The sequence below is a fragment of the Pelobates fuscus genome, chromosome 5 (genome assembly GCF_036172605.1).
Source record: "Pelobates fuscus isolate aPelFus1 chromosome 5, aPelFus1.pri, whole genome shotgun sequence".
Taxonomy (NCBI): domain Eukaryota; kingdom Metazoa; phylum Chordata; class Amphibia; order Anura; family Pelobatidae; genus Pelobates; species Pelobates fuscus.
In genome coordinates this window covers 254531922-254552856 of record NC_086321.1, presented here as the reverse complement: position 1 = coordinate 254552856, position 20935 = coordinate 254531922, and the positions used below count along the sequence as shown (strand labels likewise).

At 39.4% G+C, this 20935-nt stretch overlaps 1 protein-coding gene across 3 annotated transcripts in view; it reads left to right on the top strand.

Annotated features, from left to right (window-relative positions):
* DENND4C (DENN domain containing 4C) overlaps nucleotides 1-20935 on the top strand; it is a 100671-nt gene that overhangs the window by 47888 nt on the left and 31848 nt on the right. For all 3 annotated transcript variants that reach the window (XM_063455233.1, XM_063455234.1, XM_063455232.1), the window contains exons 3-9: nucleotides 6999-7251; nucleotides 7823-7892; nucleotides 11331-11500; nucleotides 14121-14362; nucleotides 17711-17777; nucleotides 19041-19099; nucleotides 20665-20809. In XM_063455233.1, coding sequence (XP_063311303.1) covers nucleotides 6999-7251; nucleotides 7823-7892; nucleotides 11331-11500; nucleotides 14121-14362; nucleotides 17711-17777; nucleotides 19041-19099; nucleotides 20665-20809 — 1006 coding nt within the window. The remainder of the gene's footprint in view (nucleotides 1-6998; nucleotides 7252-7822; nucleotides 7893-11330; nucleotides 11501-14120; nucleotides 14363-17710; nucleotides 17778-19040; nucleotides 19100-20664; nucleotides 20810-20935) is intronic.

The following is a 20935-nucleotide window of genomic DNA, read 5'->3' as shown; positions in this document are numbered from 1 at the left end:
TCAGGAGCTCTGTCTCCATGCTTCCACTCAGCATGGCGGTCCGGCCCCGCCCCCGACAATTGTGATATTTTTTATTGCATTATATGTATACATATTTTTATAGATGTATGCGTTATTATTCTTATTTATGAACTTTCTAGATTAATTTGTGCTATCTTGTGACAATTAGATACATTTTTTGAGATATTAGATGTCTTTAAAATGATTCAATATAATATACAGTAGCCAGCTTGAATATATGTTTAATACACTACCGGTGTAAAGTCCGCATTACGCTGCTTAGCAACGCCCCACTTGCCGTTTCCTACACGGCATGCGTCACGTGACGATACGAGTCACGTGTCCCATCGAGGGTGGAGCCTCCTAATGATAACAGCATTTTTTTTTTAAACATAAAAAACTTACAATGCACTGTTTCAAATTATTACGCACAGTAAGTTTCAAAACACTTTATAGGTTGTAAAGAACTGAAAATGGTCATTTGTTGTGTTTGCAGCATATTTACTGAAATCAAAAGCTATTTTAATCAAACTTATAACAACATTTTAACTTTTTAAACATTTTAATAGGTCACGTAACATTTTAACATAGTACCCCTTATTTGATAGCAGCTTCACAAGTCTTGCATCCATTGAACTTGTGAGTTTTTGGACAGTTTCTGCTTGAATTGGTTTGCAAGATGTCAGAATAGCCTCCTAGAGCTGCTGTTTGGATGTAAACTGCCTCCCACCCTCATAGATCTTTTGCTTGAGGATGCTCCAAAGGTTCTCAATAGGATTGAGGTCAGGGGAGGATGGAGGCCACACCATGACTTTCTCTCCTTTTATCCCCATAGCAGCCATTGATGCAGATGTATTCTTTGCAGCATGAGATGGTGCATTGTCATGCATGAAGATGATTTTATTACGGAAAGCATAGTTCTTCCTTCTGTATCAGGGAAGAAAGTGGTCAGTCAGAAACTCCACATACTTTGCAGAGGTCATCTTTACACCTTCAGGGACCCTAAAGGGGCCGACCAGCTCTCTTCCCATGATTCCGGCCCAAAACAAGACTCCACCACCGCTTTGCTGACGTTGCAGCCTTGTTGGAACAGGGTGGCCGTCCACCAACCATCCACTACTTAAAGGGACACTATAGTCACCTGAACAACTACAGCTTAATGTAGTTGTTCAGGTGAGATCTATAGCTCCCTGCAGCCTTTCTCATGTAAACACTGTATTTTCAGAGAAAATACAGTGTTTACATTGATTGATGGGAATACCTCCAGTGGCCGTCACTCAGACGGCCACCAGAGGGACTTCCTATCACGCAGGGCCCTAAAAAGGACCTCTACACGTCAGATGTATTAAAATACGTCTGATGTGTTCAGGAGAGAGAAGGCACTGTGTGCGCGCCTTCTCTCTCCAGCCTGTCAGCGGAGGAGGGGTCGGGCAAAGACCGCGAGCTGAGCTGTCACTCAGCTCAGCTCGCAGCCGCGCACACCGCGTGCATGCGCGGTAGTGCGCTCAGCACTTCAGAGGGCGGCATGAATGCCGTCCTCTGAAGTATGTGCGCATGTGCGGCAAAGCCGCGCATGTGCACAAGGGAGCAATGACGCTTCCAAATGGAAGCGTCTGATTGCTCCCTGCTCGCGCCCGCCTATTTTGTCATTTTGACGAAATAGGGGGCGCGGCTTCACGAGGCTCCCGGCGCTGGAATGAGGTGAGTAAAATCACCTCCCTGGAGAGTCCCTTTAATCGAATAGAAGGTTTATGCACAGTTGCAAGACTCTGGAGGAATCTACACCTTGATGTCCGTGGGACTCCAGAGGCACCAGCAGCTTCAAATATCTGTTTGCTGCTGTGTAATGGTATTTTAGCAATTGATCATCAGAGGTGGGAATACGGACAGAAGATAGACATAAGTCTTAAGCAGAGCGTTAGGGCCTAGACGGGTAATACTTGTGTATTAGGGAGGATAGATAGGTGGGAGCAGCATTATGTAGAGATTTGAAAGCAAGAACCAGAATTTTAAATTGAGCCCTATATCTTACGGTAAGCCAATGTAGGGACTGACAGAAGGCGTGGGCGGTGCGGGCAGACAGGAAGATGAGCCTCGTCGTCACCTTCATTATGGACTGTAACTGGGCAAGTTGGGAGCACAAAAGACAACTGAGAAGCGGATTACAGTAGTCAAGACGAGAAAGGACAGTGAAATGGACCAGCACCTTAGTCGCATCTGGCGTTAAGTAGGGTCGGATGCGCACAATGTTTTTAAGATGGATGCGGCAGGATTTGGCAATAGACTGAACATGAGACGTGAATGAGTGGTCGGAGTCAAAGAGAACACCTAGGCAGCGATCCTGCATGGTGGAGCTGATGTTAGCACCGTTGACTTGGAAACAGACAGACATGGAGTAGCAACACTTGAGGGAGGAAAGACCAGAATTTCAGTTTTGGTCAAGTTGAGTTTAAGGAAGTGGGCAGCCATCCAGTTAGAAATAGCAGAAAGGCAGTCAGAGACACTAATCAAGAGGGACAGGGAGAGACCAGGAGAGGACAGGTAGATTTGCGTGTCATCTGCATAGAAATGACATTGGAAGCCAAAGGAGCTAATGAGTTTACCAAGGGAGGCAGTATAGATGGAGAACAGTAGGGGACAAAGGACTGAACCTTGGGGGACAACAACAGAGAGGAGTTGGGGAGAAGAAGCAGAGCCAGAGAAAGAAACACTGAAAGAGCGCTGGGAGAGGTAGGAGGAGCACCATGAGAGAGTGATATCTTGTAAACCGAAAGTTTAGTATTTTAAATAGTAAATAATATATTGGTTTTAAAGTATTTTTTTTTTTATTTTTTTTTATTTTGCGAAGTACATGAAATGGACTGGGCGGTATGCCCTGCAACTGAAAGGCAATGTTTTCCTTGTAGGTTTAACATGTCTCTAGTGGCACTAAAGTAAAAATTGAACCCTGTCATAGCTCAAATTACTTTCCTAGGAAGCATTTAATTGGTGCAGCCTTGCATGTGCACTTGCCTCCCAATGCATTGGATTGGCTGAGATCATTGAGAGTTATGACCTCAGCCAGGGGGAGGCAAGGCTGTAGCACGGAGACCAGTCCTCCGCGGATTGCAAGGTAAATAAATCTTACCCTTTAACCCCTTAACGCCGTTACGGCGTTCTATGCCGTCGCGGCTTTAAAGGGCTTTAAAGCCGTTGCGGCGGCATAGAACGCCGTAACGGCTTGCAGCCCCAGGAGCAGAGGTGTACTCACCTCTGCCGCGATCCTCTTCTGGGGGGCTGTCTGAGAGCCCAGGCAGCCCCCCTCCGGCAAATGAGGCCCCCGGGGGCCATGTGATCGCTCTCAAAGAGCGATCACATGGCCCCCTATAGCTGGCTATGGATCTGCCAGCAGGGGGACTGTTTAAAATATTAGACAGTCCCCCTGCTGGTAGGTAGTGTAAAAAAATAAATATTAAAATGTTATAAAATAAATTAAATGCCTTTTTATATATATATAATATGTATATATATTATATATATAATATATATACATATTATATATATGTAACGTCATACGTAATGTATTTTAATATTAATATTAGTATATATATTAATATTAAAATACACTTAGAATGACGTTACATATATATAATATGTATATATATTATATATATAATAGATCTACATATATATATTATATATATATACGCATAATTACAATAATAAATAAATAAAATAATTAAATAAATAAATAAAATATTGAAACAAAATATAAAATAAATTATATATTCATGTAATTTCATTCTAACTGTATTTTGTTATTAATATATATATATTGGAAACAGAATACACTTAGAATGACATTCTATATATATCTATCTATATATAAAATACAAATAACCGCAAATATATATAGAGAGATAAATACATATAATTACATAAAAGATTACATTAGTATACACGTAGAATTTATATACCTATAAATGCATATATATTAAAATTCTACGTGTATATTTAAGTAATTTTTTAACATAATTATGTCATTTGATTAATTAAAATTTGATTGACATGCCTGACAACACAGGGAGAAAGTGCAGAGAATTTAATTCGCATGCACTATATTAGACCCTGTAACTCTCCAAGACACCATAAAACCTGTACATAGGGGGTACTGTTTTACTCGGGAGACTTCGCTGAACTCAAATATTAGTGTTTAAAACTGGTAAATTGTATTACAACGATGATATTTTAAGTAAAAGTGACGTTTTTTGCAATTTTTACAAACAAACGGCACTTTTATGGACTATATTATTGTTGTAATATGTTTTACTGTTTTAAAACACTAATATTTGTGTTTAGTGAAATCTCCCGAGAATAACAGTACCCCACATGTACAGGTTTTATGGTGTTTTGGAAAGTTAGAGAGTCACATATAAGGCTTCCATTTCATTTTTTTGACATTGAAATTTGCCAGATTAGTTATGTTGCCTTTGAGACCGTATGGTAGCCCAGGAATAAGAATTACCCCCATGATGGCATACCATTTGCAAAAGTAGACAACCCAAGGTATTGCAAATGGGGTATGTCCAGTCATTTTTAGTAGCCACTTAGTCACAAACACTGGCCAAATATTAGTTTTTTGCTTTTTTCACACAAAAACAAATATGAACGCTAACTTTGGCCAGTGTTTGTGACTAAGTGGCTACTAAAAAAAACTAAACATACCCCACGTTCAATACCTTGGGTTGTCTACTTTTTCAAATGGTATGCCATTATGGGGGTAATTCTCATTCCTGGGCTACCACACCGTCTCAAAGGTAACATTACTAATCTGGCAAATTTCAATTTGAAAATGGAACGTTCTATATTTGACCCTGTAACTTTCCAAAACACCATAAAACCTGTTAATGGGGGGTACTGTTGTACTCGTGAGACATCGCTGATTACAAATATGTGCATTTTGTTGCCGTAAAACCTAACAGTATTATGACATTTACAGCTAAAATGTGAGGCGGAACTACAAATTTAAAAAAAAAATTCAAATTTCTCACAGTTTTTTTTTATTTTATTCATAATAAATTGTTTCAAATACAAATATTTTATATGAAATGAAAGCCCTGTTTCTCCTGAACAAAATTATATATAATAAGTGTGGGTGCATTTAATATGAAAGAGGGGAACTACGGGTAAACAGACATATAGCGCAAATTCCAGTTTTTGTTTACGTTTTGTTTTGATCAGAACGTGTACTATTGACTCCGTCCTGAAGGGGTTAATCCCCTGCAAGGGGTTGGGGGAAGACACCTAAGTTAGGAATACATATTTGTGTTCCTTTAAGGAAAACTAGTGTGAATGATTAACACTAAAAACTTCTAACATGGGAGCTAATGGATGAAGTGATAAATGGCCCTTTTTTAAGTAGACAGTGTTTTTTTTCCGTGTGTTGATCAGTGAATGGAGAGCAGGGAAAGTATGTTTATGTAGCCATTGGAAAACATGATTACCATAGCGTGTGCTTGCCAAGTAAACATGCTATGTAGAAATGGAGCTAAAGCTCAGCAAATACTGTGGAAATTAATATGATTGCTGTCACAAATCTGCTTAACAGGGCAAATGTTTGCTGTAAACTGTTTTACCCTATTGGCCTTTCTGGGAACGGGCACTGCACTGTCAAAGCTGATGTTCCATGATTTTCGTTTTTATTTAACTACATTTTTGTTGTTGTTTTGTTTTAAAGCAATATGGTTAAAGTAGCACTGCAATGTTTTATTATTTCTTTCAGTTCTTTATGCCTCTTGACACTAGAGACACAACATCACTTAATCTCAATGAAGTGGTGTGGGAGCCATGTCCCTCCAATTTTAACCCTGCAGCTGAAAACATTGCCCTTCTGCAGGTATGGCAATGCTTTCTCTGCAGGTTTGATCTGCCTCTAATGGCAGTCATACTGACAGCCACTAGAGACGCTTCCATGAAACTACAGAGTAAAAACTCTATTTCTGGCAAATGGTTTGAACGATTTTTTGAGAGCATTTTCCCGCTCATGTGCCCTAGTCTCCCAATGACTTCCTATGGGAAAGCATTGGATTGGTTGAGATAATCAATCTCCATGATCTCAGCCAGAGAGGCAGAGCTTCACTGAGTAGACCTGCGCTCCGAGGGGGGAAAAGGGTAATTCATAAAAAATAAAATTGAAAAAATTTAACCCTGGTAGCACTGGCTCCTTCGCCTATATGGTAATTAGGGCACAGGATTGTAAGCTCATTTGAGCAGCATCCTCATCAACCTATTATTCCTGTAACATTTTGTAATTCTCTCATTCATTGTGAAATATCCCCCTTTATAACATTGTAAAGCTCTGTGAAATGCGTTGGTGCTAAATAAATACCAATAATAATAAATAAGATTGTTAGGAATACATATTTGTATTCCTAACACTATAGTGTTCTTTTAATGATTATACTGCCTCTTGCTTTTATTTATATGTATTATCTTTCCTTCCTTGCGCGGAATCTAAATATCTGGGGTGCAATCTGAAGTGTGCCATTCTGTGGGATTCCTTTGACTGTGAATTGTGGGTAAATTAGTTTAGCAACTAAAGTATCACTTTGTCTAAAGCTAATATGTATGCATAATTTGCTAAAGTACTTTATTATACAAATACATTAACATCTGCTTTAAAGGAAACCGAAATAATGAGAATAAATGCCAATTGGAACTTCTGTATTTAAACAGAATGACAATGCAAGATAATCCACTATATGAGAGAGCACATTGTAACATTTTGCAGTATAAAGAGACGTTTCCATATCTTGACACAATCTGTCAAGTCACTAAAGTTTGTAATGTTTGCTTCTGTAGCTATTGTTTGTTGACAATTGTGGAAAATTATTTGTAGAAAATGCAAATACCGGTACATAATTTGACAAAGAAATATTTCATAGGACATAGGTGGACCATTTTTGCCACTATGTAATTATGTGTTTTTTTTTATTTGTTATTCTTCTGTCCTCTTGCAGTGTGTTATATGAAGGCAAGGACCGTCTCATGGCGGGTTGCGAGATCATTAAGGCCACCCCATATGGACGATGTGCAAATGTCAACAATAGCTCTACCACTTCCTCACGAATATTCATCACCTACCGACGAGCGATTAAGAAACGTACACAAAATTCTTTAGCTGTGACTGATATCTGTGTAATCATTACTAATAAAGGGGAGACTCCACCCCACACCTTCTGTAAGGTGGACAGGAACCTCAACTGTGGCCTGGTGAGCAAGCTTTAAAGGGGCAGAAATATGTCCATAAAATGAACTTTTAAATAACCTTTCTTTCTGTCTAATTACTAATATAATTATTATTATTTTTTAATCTTACTATTTAGTTCATAAAATTCCTGACCAGATAACCCAAAACATGGGTTTAACATTCTCAAAGTAAGGGAGATTTGCTTATTCAGGAAGACCAAGGCCTGATATACTCACCACCATAACTTTCACTATCCGTAGTGTTGACTCTGCAGCTTTCTGCAAACATTGCATGTTATTTTGCAAAATTAGTTTTTGAAGCAACCACATGTCCCATCTGTATAAATGTACACTTGTTAACAAATGAGCAATCTTTTCCATTTAACTTCCTTTTGTGCTTCAAATTGCTTCTTTTTTGCTCTGACCCTGCCAGCTACCAAAAAGGGCTTTTACTATCTTGAGTTCTCTCCCATCCAGGCACATATTACTGGTTCTGAATTTCGCGAATACAGTTTCACTTATTGTGCGTCCTTTTTAGAAATAAAGTTGTGTTTAATCTTTTCTTTCCTCATGCTTCTCTGTCTTATTTTTATAGTGGGGATCCAATGTCTACTTGTGTTACAAGAAGACTGTTCCAGCTTCTAATTCCATTGCTTATAAACCAGGTTAGTTGTTTGTTTTGTTTTCATCATCATGTAGCCACTCAGGGCTGGCCCGTCCATAGCCAGCGGTGGAGACACGGCTTCAGGCTACACTCCGTCAGGGGCGGGCTGGCAGCTTTCTAATTAGGTGAGTTAGGCGGCTGTTTAACTAAGGCATCGCGGCCGCCTAACTTGCCATAGGGCAGGCAGACTGTGTCGGGTCCTCGGTCCCTCACCGAGGACCCAACACCAGGAGGGGGCCCGGCGTCTTGCCGGTATGCTGCCGGGTGTGAGGCCCCTCCAGTCTGCCCTGAGAGGCAGTGAGCCAGCACAGTTTGCTTACAGTGCGTGAGCTGCAGACTGTGCAGCGTCTCGCGATCTCTGACCCATCAGAGCGTTGCCACGGGTTACCATGGCAATGTTCAGACTTCTGGATATCGCGAGACACAGCACAGTCTGCAGCTTACACCTGGCAGAGCTGCAGACTGTGCTGGCTCTCTGCTTCTCAGGGCAGATTGGGGAGACAGCCCACCGGACCACCAGGGGTCAAAGATACTGGACCACCTGGGAAAAAAAAGAAGCTATTTTTTAAATTACAATCCCCTCCCTCCCTCACTATTTCCCCCCCCCCCCCCGACTGTGTCACCCCCTCCCTCCCTCAGTCACTCTGCCACCCCTTCCCTTACTGTGTCACTTCCTTCCTCCCTCAGTCACTCTACCACCTGTCACCACCTACCTCCCTCAGTCACTCTGCCACCCCTCCCTTACTGTGTCACCCCCTCCCTCCCTCAGTCACTTTACCACCTGTCACCTCCTCCCTCACTCTGCCACCCCCTCCCTCTGCCACCTGTCACCCACTCTGTCACCTGTCACCCCCTCCCTCAGCCACTCTGTCACCCACTCTGTCACCCCCTCAGTCACTCTGCCACCTGTCAACCACTCCCTCAGTGTGTCACCCCCTCCCTCAGTCACTTTGCCACCTGTCACCCCCTCCCTTACGGTCACCCCCTCCCTCCCTCAATCACTCTGCCACCTGTCACCCCCTCCCTCCTACACACACACACACACGCCTACACACACATGCCTACACACACACTCCTACACACACACACACACACTGTGCATCCACTATACACACACACACACTGTGCATCCACTACACACACACACACACTGTGCATCCACTATATATATATATATATATATATATATATATATACACACACACACACTGTGCATCCACTATATATATACACACACACACTGTGCATCCACTATACACACACACACACTCACTGTGCATCCACTATACACACACACACACTCACTGTGCATCCACTATATACATATACATACACACACACACACACACTGCATCCACTATATACACACACCGCATCCACTATATACACACACACACTGCATCCACTATATACACACACACTGCATCCACTATACACACACACACACACACTCTGCATCCACTATACACACACACAATGCATTCCCTACACACTCTGCATCTACTACACAGACACTGCATTCACTACACACACTACATAACATAATGGATGTGGGCACTTTTTGCTTGGTGTAAGCATTTCATTTTTTGATCCAGGCAGCACAATGCCATGGGCCGGCCCTGTACCCACCCACCCCCTACCCACCCAGAAACTTTATTAACAATCATTGCACAATCACAGAAAGGAGCTGTAAATCCACTTAACAGAGGGTTGTGATCATCATGAGCCTAAAAAAAGTATGAAAACACAGGGGAGCATGTAGGCATGGTAGACATTAAGCTGAATTGACCTTAAGTTAAATCTTACTACACCAGCTTTACACCAACTTTAATTTTATGGCACTAGTGTTGGGAAGTGAGGCGCGGTATGTAATTATATATTTGTTTTAAAAAAAAGTGCCTGTATAATAGTATATAAAATGTCATCATGAAATGTGAATAAAGGGTCTCTTAATCGATCTATATTATTATTTTAAAGAAATATTTGAAAACAAGACAGTGCTGCCTTTTAATTGCTTAAGTACAGTCCATCTACTCTGTGAAATTAGTTTTTTTACATATATTGCTCATCTGTTTAAATGTCACTAATCCTTTGCTAGCTAAAAGGTGTAATGCAATTTTGACTAAATGAGCAAGTTAAATTGTAACTGTATAAACCGTTATCCTGGATAGCGCAAATTTATGGATGGTCATTAATCCTAAACCTTAGTCCAATCTCACTGCCACAATGAGGTCTGTTGAAAAAATGGTAGAGACCTCTTTCTCTTAATGGAGTTTTCAGTTTGATTGACTTAACCTTAGGGGAACTTTATCAGGCAAGCTGAGACAAATAGAAGTGACTGGAATTTGAAGTTAAAGGGACTCTATAGTCACCTGAACAACTTTAGCTTAATGAAGCAGTTTTGGTGTATCGAACATGCAGCCTCACTGCTCAATCCTTTGCCATTTAGGAGTTAAAGCCCTTTGTTTATGAACCCTAGTCACACCTCCCTGCATGTGACTTGCACAGCCTTCCATAAACACTTCCTGTAAAGAGAGCCCTATTTAGACTTTCTTTATTGCAAGTTCTGTTTAATTAAGATTTTCTTATCCCCTGCTATGTTAATAGCTTGCTAGACCCTGCAAGAGCCTCCTGTATGTGATTAAAGTTCAATTTAGAGATTGAGATACAATTATTTAAGGTAAATTACATCTGTTTGAAAGTGAAACCAGTTTTGTTTTCATGCAGGCTCTGTCAATCATAGCCAGGGGAGGTGTGGCTAGGGCTGCATAAACAGAAACAAAGTGATTTAACTCCTAAATGACCGTGAATTGAGCAGTGAAATTGCAGGGGAATGATCTATACACTAAAACTGCTTTATTTAGCTAAAGTAATTTAGGTGACTATATTGTGAAAAAATACCGCTTTGTTAAATTTCTATCCCCAACAATAAAGATTTGGAGTGGTTAGGGACATTCGTAGAGAGTAATACATGGTAAGACAAAAATAAATATTGATAGTATACGGTAAGTGTAGATTAATTAAATAAATGCATGAATGTAGAAAATGGGCCACTAGTTATCTCCTGTCTTGGTAAATAGGATCTAAATAATGTACGAAACTTGATTCTTGGACATAATTGTTTAGTTAAAATCTCAAACAATATTTGCTACAATGTTATCCATCTGGCTAAATATTGTGATTTAGCACCGGTCTTGGCATCCTTTACTGTGTCTTTTATAAGTAGCTGTGTGTCAGAGCTCCATAAGAAATAAATGTGCAGAAAGTGATTTATGCTATTTGAATCCAACTTCTGTGCGAAGCCCTAGTTATTTCATTACCATGTCAATTCCAATGAGTACAGTCTATTTAGAGGGACTTTCTATGTTTTTGACCAGAGATTTTAGGATATTATCATGTTAAATGATATAGCCATTTATATTTGGACTTCCTCTTCTAGGTTTGATCTTTAGATACCCTGAGGAAGATTATAAGTCATTCCCACTCTCTGAATCTGTGCCTCTCTTTTGCTTGCCAATGGGGGCTACTATAGAATGTTGGGATCCCCAAAACAAACAACCTCTTCCAGTTTTCTCCACTTTCGTCCTTACAGCCTCCACAGCTGAGAAGGTAAGCTGCCTGCACATAATATTGTAATATTGAGGTTTATGCAATCCAAAGAAAATGTACTTGTATTAAATTACTTTGTATTAAAAGAAGACTGATGCGAATACTATAGTAACCAATATTGATGTATATCTATAGTAATGTTCTCCCTTTGGGTAGAGCACTGATTTCTGCCTGTTGTCTTTATAAATATATTTTGAGCTTTAGCAAATTACATTACAGTCCAGGTATGACCAGGGCATGCACTGTAAAGAAAAGAAAAGGAGAAATAGAAATATTTTTCTCTCTCTACACTTTCTTTATGCTGACTGCCAGGTACAAAAGACGTATCTTAGAATGATTGACCGGGAATCAAGATGGAGACATCCCCATGCATGATAAATAGATGTTGAGTTCAACAATTAAAGGGAATCTCCAATGCCAGGAAAACAATCCGTTTTCCTGGCACTGCAGGTTCCCTCTCCCTCCCACCCCCCAATCCCCGGTTACTGAAGGGGTGAAAACCCCTTCAGTCACTTACCTGAGGCAGCGACGATGTCCCTCGTCGCTGTCTCCGCCTCCGCGCCGCTCCTCCTACTGACTCAGTCGGCCGGTGGGCGAGACTGATCCCGCCTACCGGCTGGGGAGACCTAATGCGCATGCGCATTAGCGTTCTCCATAGGAAACCATTGAAAATGATTTTCAATGCTTTCCTATGGGAAAAAGAGCGACGCTGGAGGTCCTCACACAGCGTGAGCACGTCCAGCGATGCTCTAGTACAGATAATCTGTGCTATAATCCAGGAAGATCCCTCTAGTGGCTGTCTAGTAGACAGCCACTAGGGGAGGACTTAACCCTGCAAGGTAATTATTGCAGTTTATAGAAAACTGCAATAATTACACTAGCAGGGTTAGGAGTAGTGGGAGTTGGCACCCAGACCACTCCAATGGGCAGAAGTGGTCTGGGTGCCTGGAGTGTCCCTTTAATTTTAAAACCTTACAAATAGGTTTGTTAAATATAGGGGATGAGTATTGGCTCCTGGAGAAGCTGTTTTCAACAATGGAAAACCAAGATTGAGCAACTGGTTTCAAATGAAAAGTTTTTGTGCATCTTTTAAATCTGTTCTCAAAATCAGTGTTCAGAAGTAAACATCTTTCTTCTTAGACATTCTGTGGTGTTTGGAACGGCATGTATTTGAAATGAGTCATAAAACGAAATTTCTACACAATACAATTAGTGCTCAATGTTTAATTATTTTAAAAGTTATTGTAGTTTATGCAAACAATAAAAAAAGATATATATATATATATATATTTTTTTTATTTGTATTTTTTTTATTTTTTTAAACCAAAACTGCCTCACAGGAAGTTGCTTTAAACTGTTTTGTAATTCTGCTAATCATTATCAAAATTCTGTAGCTGTACGTTTCTAGGCGATGCAGTTACCATTTTAGGTTGAGTTAATTGTTTTTGTACTAGTACAGAAAATCCTGTGTCCTAATTTTAAACTACTGCAGTTTTGGGACTAAATGAGCGTTGCATGATACATGGAACTGTTAATGTATGTTGTTTTTTATTTTTTGTACTTTGCAATATAAGATGCTATGTACATGTTCAAGCAGAAAATGAATTTGAGCTACTTTCAATATTCAAACACGTTGCAGCATTGAAGCAGACTTGATATGTATGGAGTAGTATTGTATATTTAGCTTGAATTCTGATCTTTAAATAGTTCATATTTATCTTAGAATCTTTTTTTGTGAAGAAATTTATATATTTTTTAAATTGTTTCATTTTCTGAGCTTTTGTAAGTTTAAATGAATGTCAAAAACACAGTGAACGCTAAAATGTTAAAAGGATTTCCTGGAAAGCAGAATTAATTTATAAAATGTTTGTTTTTCTTTAATGAACTCCAAAGGGACACAAAGCACCATAACTACCTGTAGTGGTTATGGTGCCAGGAGCCCCAATGCACCCATTCACTGTAAGGAGTCAAATAATGTTGGAGTGTTTTGGCAGTTATCTGGTTTCCCAGATAGTCGGGAAGACTGCACCCCCTATGTGTAATGGTAATAGTGCTTAACCCCTTAAGGACCAAACTTCTGGAATAAAAGGGAATCATGACATGTCGCACATGTCATGTGTCCTTAAGGGGTTAAACTGTCCCTTTTCGCTGAATGGCAAAGATTCAAATGACAATTCTGTATTATTTTATTTTTAAAAATAGATTTGGTAATTCCACTGTATTGCACACTGGAAATTCTTCACTTTCCTCTGGCTAGTGCATTTCTGCGCATGACATGCAAATGAATGACCACCTTGGTACTTTAATGATCATGTGCTATGCAAATGAATGCCCCTATGACAGAATTATTATGCTCAGTTGCAAAAGAGAAGCTACTCCAGAATACTATTCCAAAAAAAATTAAGCTTCCAATAAAATTAAGAAAAGATCCCATGAAGTCTCACTAGGGGTCTCACGAGATTATACCTTGATATTAACCTAGCACTTAGAGAAACTATATTGGGAGGGAGCAGCTGTGTCAGACAGATGGCTAAATATACATTTTCCAGATGTATCCTACCTCACTTAACGCTCTATAGAAGTTTTCGCAGCTCGCAATAAATGTTATTTCTTATTAAAGGTTTACGGTGCTGCTATTCAATTCTATGAGCCGTACCCTCGTGAAATGTTGTCTGAAAAACAAATGATGCAATTGGGGCTGATATCTGCTGTAGAGAAAAAAGTACTGACCTCCAAGGCCATCAATACCAACAAATGCATCTGCCTGCTCTCACACTGGCCTTTCTTTGAGACCTTCCGCAAATTCCTTGTGTTCATCTACAAGCTGTCCGTGTCCGGTCCAAATACACTTCCCATTGAGAAGTAAGTAGGAAGAACAGTGTTTCTAATATTGTTTGCTTACACCATTTAATACATGTTGCATTTGTTCTTGTGTGTAATTATAAGTAAGCTGATGATCTGCTCGTGATGACAGTCCCTATATAGCTTTTCAGTACTTTAGGATAAATATATATATAATATTTTTTTCAGGATTTTGCTAAGTAAATGTCTTTTAACAAGTAGATGTTATATAGAGGATTACTTGACCGCTTTAGGGCCAGACTCGACATTCGTTGTCATGTTCTGTGAAAAAAATGCTTATGATTCATCCAAGGTTGCAATCCTATAATAGCATAAACATTATTTAAAGAAACACTAACAATGTTAAGGTCAACATTAGGCCAGCAGTTATCTGCATCTTGATAATTTTTCTTTTTATAGCAGTTGTAAAACTTTTTTTTCCACCCACAAAATACATTGCATTTTTCAAACTTGAGATAATTAATGAAACAAAACTATTTTTTGACTGACCTTGGATTCTGTAGCAGGCAGTGCCATAGTATCTGATTTGGCTAAAATAACTTTGAGTCCTCTCACTGTTACTGTTTAAAAACTAATTTGTACTATATGTGAAATGTTTCTACTTTAAATTTTTAAGTCTGGTGTGATCCTTTGGATAGCTATGACAGTTCCTTGTATGTTATATAATAATTTTTCTACCAGTAATTACATTTTCGTAAAAGACAGGCCAAAACAAAAATAATATATTAATATTATTTAAAGTTCGAAGTGGGTGTTTCAAATATTGTAGACATGTTGATACAGTAGATTCACCCAGATCAGATGGGTGCATCGTCCCTGTCCTTTGAACCCTGCAATGTAAAACATTGCAGGTTTTTTTTTTTTTTTTTTTTAAACGCAATATTTACATTGCAATGTTAAGTCCACCTCTAGTGGGGATTCCACTGCACTGACCCAGTTTTACGAGGTCACGTGATGCAGAAGCTCTCAGAGAAAAGCATTATTTGAATGCTTTCCTGTGGGGAAGCTTGAATGCATGCACATTAGTTTCCCAATACTTTTCTATCAGGGAGGTGGAGAGGTCAGTGGGGTTGAGCAAGCTTGGCGCTGGACAAAGGTAGCATAACACATAAGTGTGGCAATCACAGCAATCTACGATATTCTAGAGAAGCACTGAACATATACCAATAGTCTGCATGCTTATGCTGGTGGTCAAATAGATTCAGTAGTTTAATTTATTTTATTGTGAAGCCACTAGTGGCTGTCTGACGGCATACATTTAGAATTTATTAACTAGAACGCAGTCTAATTCGAGTGCTGCTCATAAGTGCATGAGCAAACAGCTGTATTATTTGTTATATATAATTTTAAGACTCTCATTTTATAAAATGAAAAATATTGAAATTAAATGACAATATAAAACCATGTTATGTTGGCTCACCCAGGGCCGATTAGGGGCAGGTGCCAGAAGGTGGTGGGCACCACGAGAGGGCAAGCTAATGGTCTTCCACAGGGATCCCAGGAGGTTGCCGACTTGTTAAGAAAGGCAGATTAGTCACCTGCTCATTTCGACAGCAGGGGCCTGCTCTGCTGAAATATACTGGGGATCTAGGAGCCAGGTGGCGTTGAGGGAGCGCTGATCTTGCAGTTAATCATTGGTCCCTTGCACTCCCTCTGTGGTGATGCTGGGAGCAGAGATATGACGTCACTCCGATCGCAGCATCACTAAACAGTGCGTGAGGGTGCAGTGAGTAACTGAAGAGCCACTGTTTTTAAATGAAACAAGAAATAAAATTAATCTGTGAGTGTTTCTATCGGTGTGTGTTTCAAATCAGTAAGATTGTGTGACATTGAGTGTGTCAGTGTTTATGCCAGTGAGAGTATTTCTGCCAGTGAGATTGTGTGTCTTTCAGTGAGTGTATGTCTGTCAGTGTGCGACTGTCAGGGAGAGTGTCTGATTACAAAAAAGGGTGGGGCCTATAGGTGGAATAATTGCCATAAAACATGCATGTGTAGACTTGACATTTGCAAAGGGGAGGGGTTAATAAGATAAAGCATTGATTCAATTCTTTCCCATGGCGAGGTCTAATGCATGCGCATTAGCGCCCACTTGTCAGAGGAAGCAGAGTTGCAACCCAGCTCCGAGAGACATCGGCACTGGGATAAGATCAGTAAATAAAAGGTTTTTAACCCTTGATTAACGTTGACGAGAGAGGGGAGAGGCAAAGGGAGCTATAGTGCCAGGACTAGAGCTTTGTATTCCTGGCACTGATATTATCCCTTTAATAATCTGTTGTTTGAAACCTTCTCTCTTACTATAAACAGTTTATGGTTAAAGTTCAGCTTTTATAACATTTTTGGAATTTTCACTCCTTCAAACGCCACTAATGACTTTTCACATTTCTATCACATATGGTTTCTTGGTTTTAATGATAGCCTTTACTTGGCATTACTGAGTGTCAGACAGAGGGTTTGTGCACTTTCACTGTGGAATCTGAACTAAATTCCCAGGAATGTCTGGTTTTACGTTATTTTATGATTTGTTTATATGTGGAATAGTCAGAGATCAAATATCGTAATAGAAATCTATGCTTACCTTTTCTGCATATACTTATCTGACAGAGTCTGTATACTCTGTCACAAGATGTGTAGGAGGGGTGATTGCCACATTTAGGTTCCAATTGGTTGAACATACTGTTTTATATGTGGAATACATATTTTAGTATTCTAGAACACTGGCAAACCTCTAAGCAGTATAACCACTACAACTCGCTGCAGTGGAAAGGTTGCCTAGAGTGATCTCACTATGTCCTCTAGTCGAATATCAAACAGTTTACAAATAATTTGAACTAAACTAGGGTTCTGCACCGCACATGTGGACTGCCTCATCTTGGCCCTACGATACACTTCTGCGTTATTAATGACAATTTCGTCCATCCTGGAAGACAGGATGTCTAAGAATGCTGAGGGAAGGTTAGCCCAGATTTCCAGCCAATCTGTGTTTCTCAGGTTGGACTGTAGTGGTTATGTTGATGACCTGTTAAAGGGGCGCTAGACTCATCATTACATGTTCCTTACATAGGTTATACTGCAATAAGTTTACCAGTTTGGATGCAGACAGTACAAGTCCTCACCTTAATCCAGCTGCTTTTATTAGCTTGTACCATATATGTCGTCTCATGAGTTACTTGGCATTAGTAGTAAATACAGAAACGTCAAACGTAGGGCATTTTATAGAGAGGATGTTTTCTTAAAGGAGAAACAGCATTTTTTTTTTTTGTAAAACAATTATTTGTATGTTGATTCATTACATTCATATTATGGAAATACACATAGTTAATTTCCTTTTTAATTTATTTATCTTTGCAGATACATATCACACTTCATGCATAATGTGCCTTTCCCATCTCCCCAGAGGCCAAGAATCCAGGTTCAGGTAAATAACCTTTATTTTCTTCTGTGTAGTACAATATGTAGCTTGTGTCCTCTGAAGCCATTCAAATTAGAAGTGTGTCAGTAGGACACACTTTTCTTATTGTCACCGCAGTGTAGAAAGTGTTGGCATCATATACATAAATAGACCAGAATAATGTTATTGTACAGCTGTCCCTAATCTGCTGTTCATTCTTACTTCAAGTTTTTTGTTTTTTTCCCTAATAGAAACACACTCGTAATAACCCTTTAAATATTTAACTGACCGATGATTGGTCATTTCAAAAACTGTACAGAGGAAAAAATGCTGCTTCTACAAATGTATCCAGCTACAGAGTTAGTTAAGAATTTTCTGGAATTCAAATTTCAAACTTAAAGGAACACTAGGGTCAGGAACACAAACATGTATTCCTGACCCTATAGTGTTAAAACCACCATCTAGCCCCCCTGGATCCCTCATGCCTCCATAAATATAGCAAAATCTTACTTGTATTCTAACCTGAAGCTGTAGCTCTGCATGCTGTTTGCCTCAGAAAAACAAGCAGTCTGCTGACATCATCAGAAGTGGTAGCCTGATCCAATCACAATGCTTCATAAGTAGTGGAAGCAGGAATCAGGGGCCCCAGGTAAGAAGTCAAAGCTTTGTAAACAGTTTTCACAAATTACAGCAAAGGGGCCCAAGGGATATTCCTGTCATCATAACCACTACCGTGCGTTGTAGTGGTTATGATGCTTAGAGTGTTCCTTTAAGTTATGAAGTCAACTTTTTCATATTTTTGTGAATCATCATATTTTCAGGAATAACAAAGAAGGGAGCACAGGTAAGAGTGAATGATTATGTAAACATAGCACAGAAACTTAAAGAGCATTGTAACAACAGTGAGTTAAAATCCGCTACACCTGGTAAAACTTATATCCCAAGAGAAAACATTTTGGTTAGTTTTACCATTATCTGGACCTTTATCTGTTTTTTTGTAATAAATAACTTGCATTTGTGGGGATGCCATGAGGCATACTCTACTCTAGGTGCTAGAGATGATGAATGACAGATTTTTTGATAATGTTTTATTTATTTTTTTAGTCCTGTGAGTGCAGTATTTTTATGACTGTAACCTTCCTTTGTGTATGCATTTACAGGAATCTGCAGACATTGTGTAGTGAGTGTACATGTGGGGATTGGCAGAGGATTAATCGCTTCCTTGTCATATGGGTCTTTCTGTGTGCAGCTTGTTATTTAATCCTTTGCTCTTTTCATCTCTCTCTGCAGCTGTCTGCACATGACACCTTGATGGTTTCACAACCCGTGGCAACCCCTTTGCCTTTGAGGTAGTTCTTCATTCTTTTATGTTTACCATCCTTTTTATTTTTATTTTTTTTATTGCTGTAGCAAAATGTTAATTTAAACTTGTCATTTGTATTAATAACATTATTGACTTTAAATATTTCAGTAATACTATTCCTCGTAGCTGTATGATTCAATTATGGACTGAAGTTCTATAAGTGAGCCAGGAAAACTCCTTTCATCCTAAGAGGGTTTACCTATATTTTTGAACTTGTGGCTCCCATATGTATGACCATACATTAAAAAAACACATTTTTTTTAGTGTTGTTACCATGTGTGTCTTGTCTCTGTGATGAATATAATTTCTCCAGCAACTGTTAATAAGTGTTCACTCAAATAGTAATTTGGGCATAAATGGTGGTCTGTAGCAGTTGATGTGGTAGTCAGCATTTAAAATTGTGACTACTAAAATATCAAGTCACAAGGTACCTGACTTAACTCAACATTGGTATTAACTAGTAGTTAAAACTATCCTGATTGGAGTAAAAAAAAATAACTATTCTTTTTCAATGCATACAATAAAAGAAAAGTACAAAAAGTTACTTGTGCACTATCAGAAATCTCTATGCACATTTAAATAACTGGACAGTTTTTAGTATCACTTTAATGCCCATTTAAAGGGATCCTATGGTGCCAGGAAAACAATGACATTTTCCTGGCACTATAGGGTTTACAGGTCCCCTTCCCTCGCGCCCCATCTCCTGCGGGGCTGAAGGGGTAAAAACTCCTTCAGCCACTTACCTGAATACAGCACCGATGTCCCTCGGCACTGGGTCAGGTTCCACCCACGCTCCTCCCCCGCCGTGCATTATACTTCCCCATAGGAGAGCATTATTCAATGCTTTCCTATGAGGAAAATCTGATGCTGGAGGTCTGTAAGGACATCCAGCGTCCGTTAACGGACCAAAAGTCCGTTTGGATTCTGGAAGCCCTTCAGTGGCTGTTTGGTAGACAGCCTCAGAGGGCAGACTTAGAGCAGCAATGTTTTACATTGAAGCACTAAGTGCAAAAGAGACAATGCACCCAGACCACTTAAATGAGCTGAAGTGGTCTGGGTGCCTACAGTGTCCCTTAAGTGTAAGCTCACTTGACATGTCAAAGGGTGGGTGCCAGTATGTAAGGGTTTAGAATAATACCCCTCTCTCTCATTAGAGAACAGCAAGGGGAACTATTAATGTAGGAATTACCTAAGAGGTTTGCCTTGACGTGCCAGGTGAGCTTACACCTGAATGGCAATTTGAGTGATACTAAAAACTTTAAGTTTTTATTGTGGCTGATAGTTATTGTTTCTGCCCAGGAGCAGTGGGAGTTTGAAAACAAGGCTTAATTTTGCATGTTTTTTTTTTCTTTTCAATGTATGTAGTAAAGTTATACCATGGTTAGTATTGACTGTAATGGGTGACAGATTTCTGGATGTTGGCCTGGTCTGTTTGCTGTTTTAAACGATTTACAATAGATGGTGTTAATAAAGTTGCCATTGTATGTCTGCATTGTTCCTGGTTATTAATACAGAATTAATTTTGTTTGGCTCTGTTTTCCCCCTTTTTAGTGGTGCAGCTTTTAGCACATTGCTTTTGAGTCTGGGACCTGAAAACTGTGCAACTTTGTTGCTGTTTGTCCTCATTGAGAGCAAGATTCTGCTGCATTCACTGAGACCTGCTGTGCTGACTGGAGTAGCAGAAGCCGTTGTTGCTGTAAGGATAAAACGTATATCTTCCTTAGCTGCTTGTATATACTCACATTTTTTGCATGCAATTGTAAGGCCTTGGCACAATTCATACTTACGCATTCCTTTGTTCTTTGTGCTTTGATTACACCCT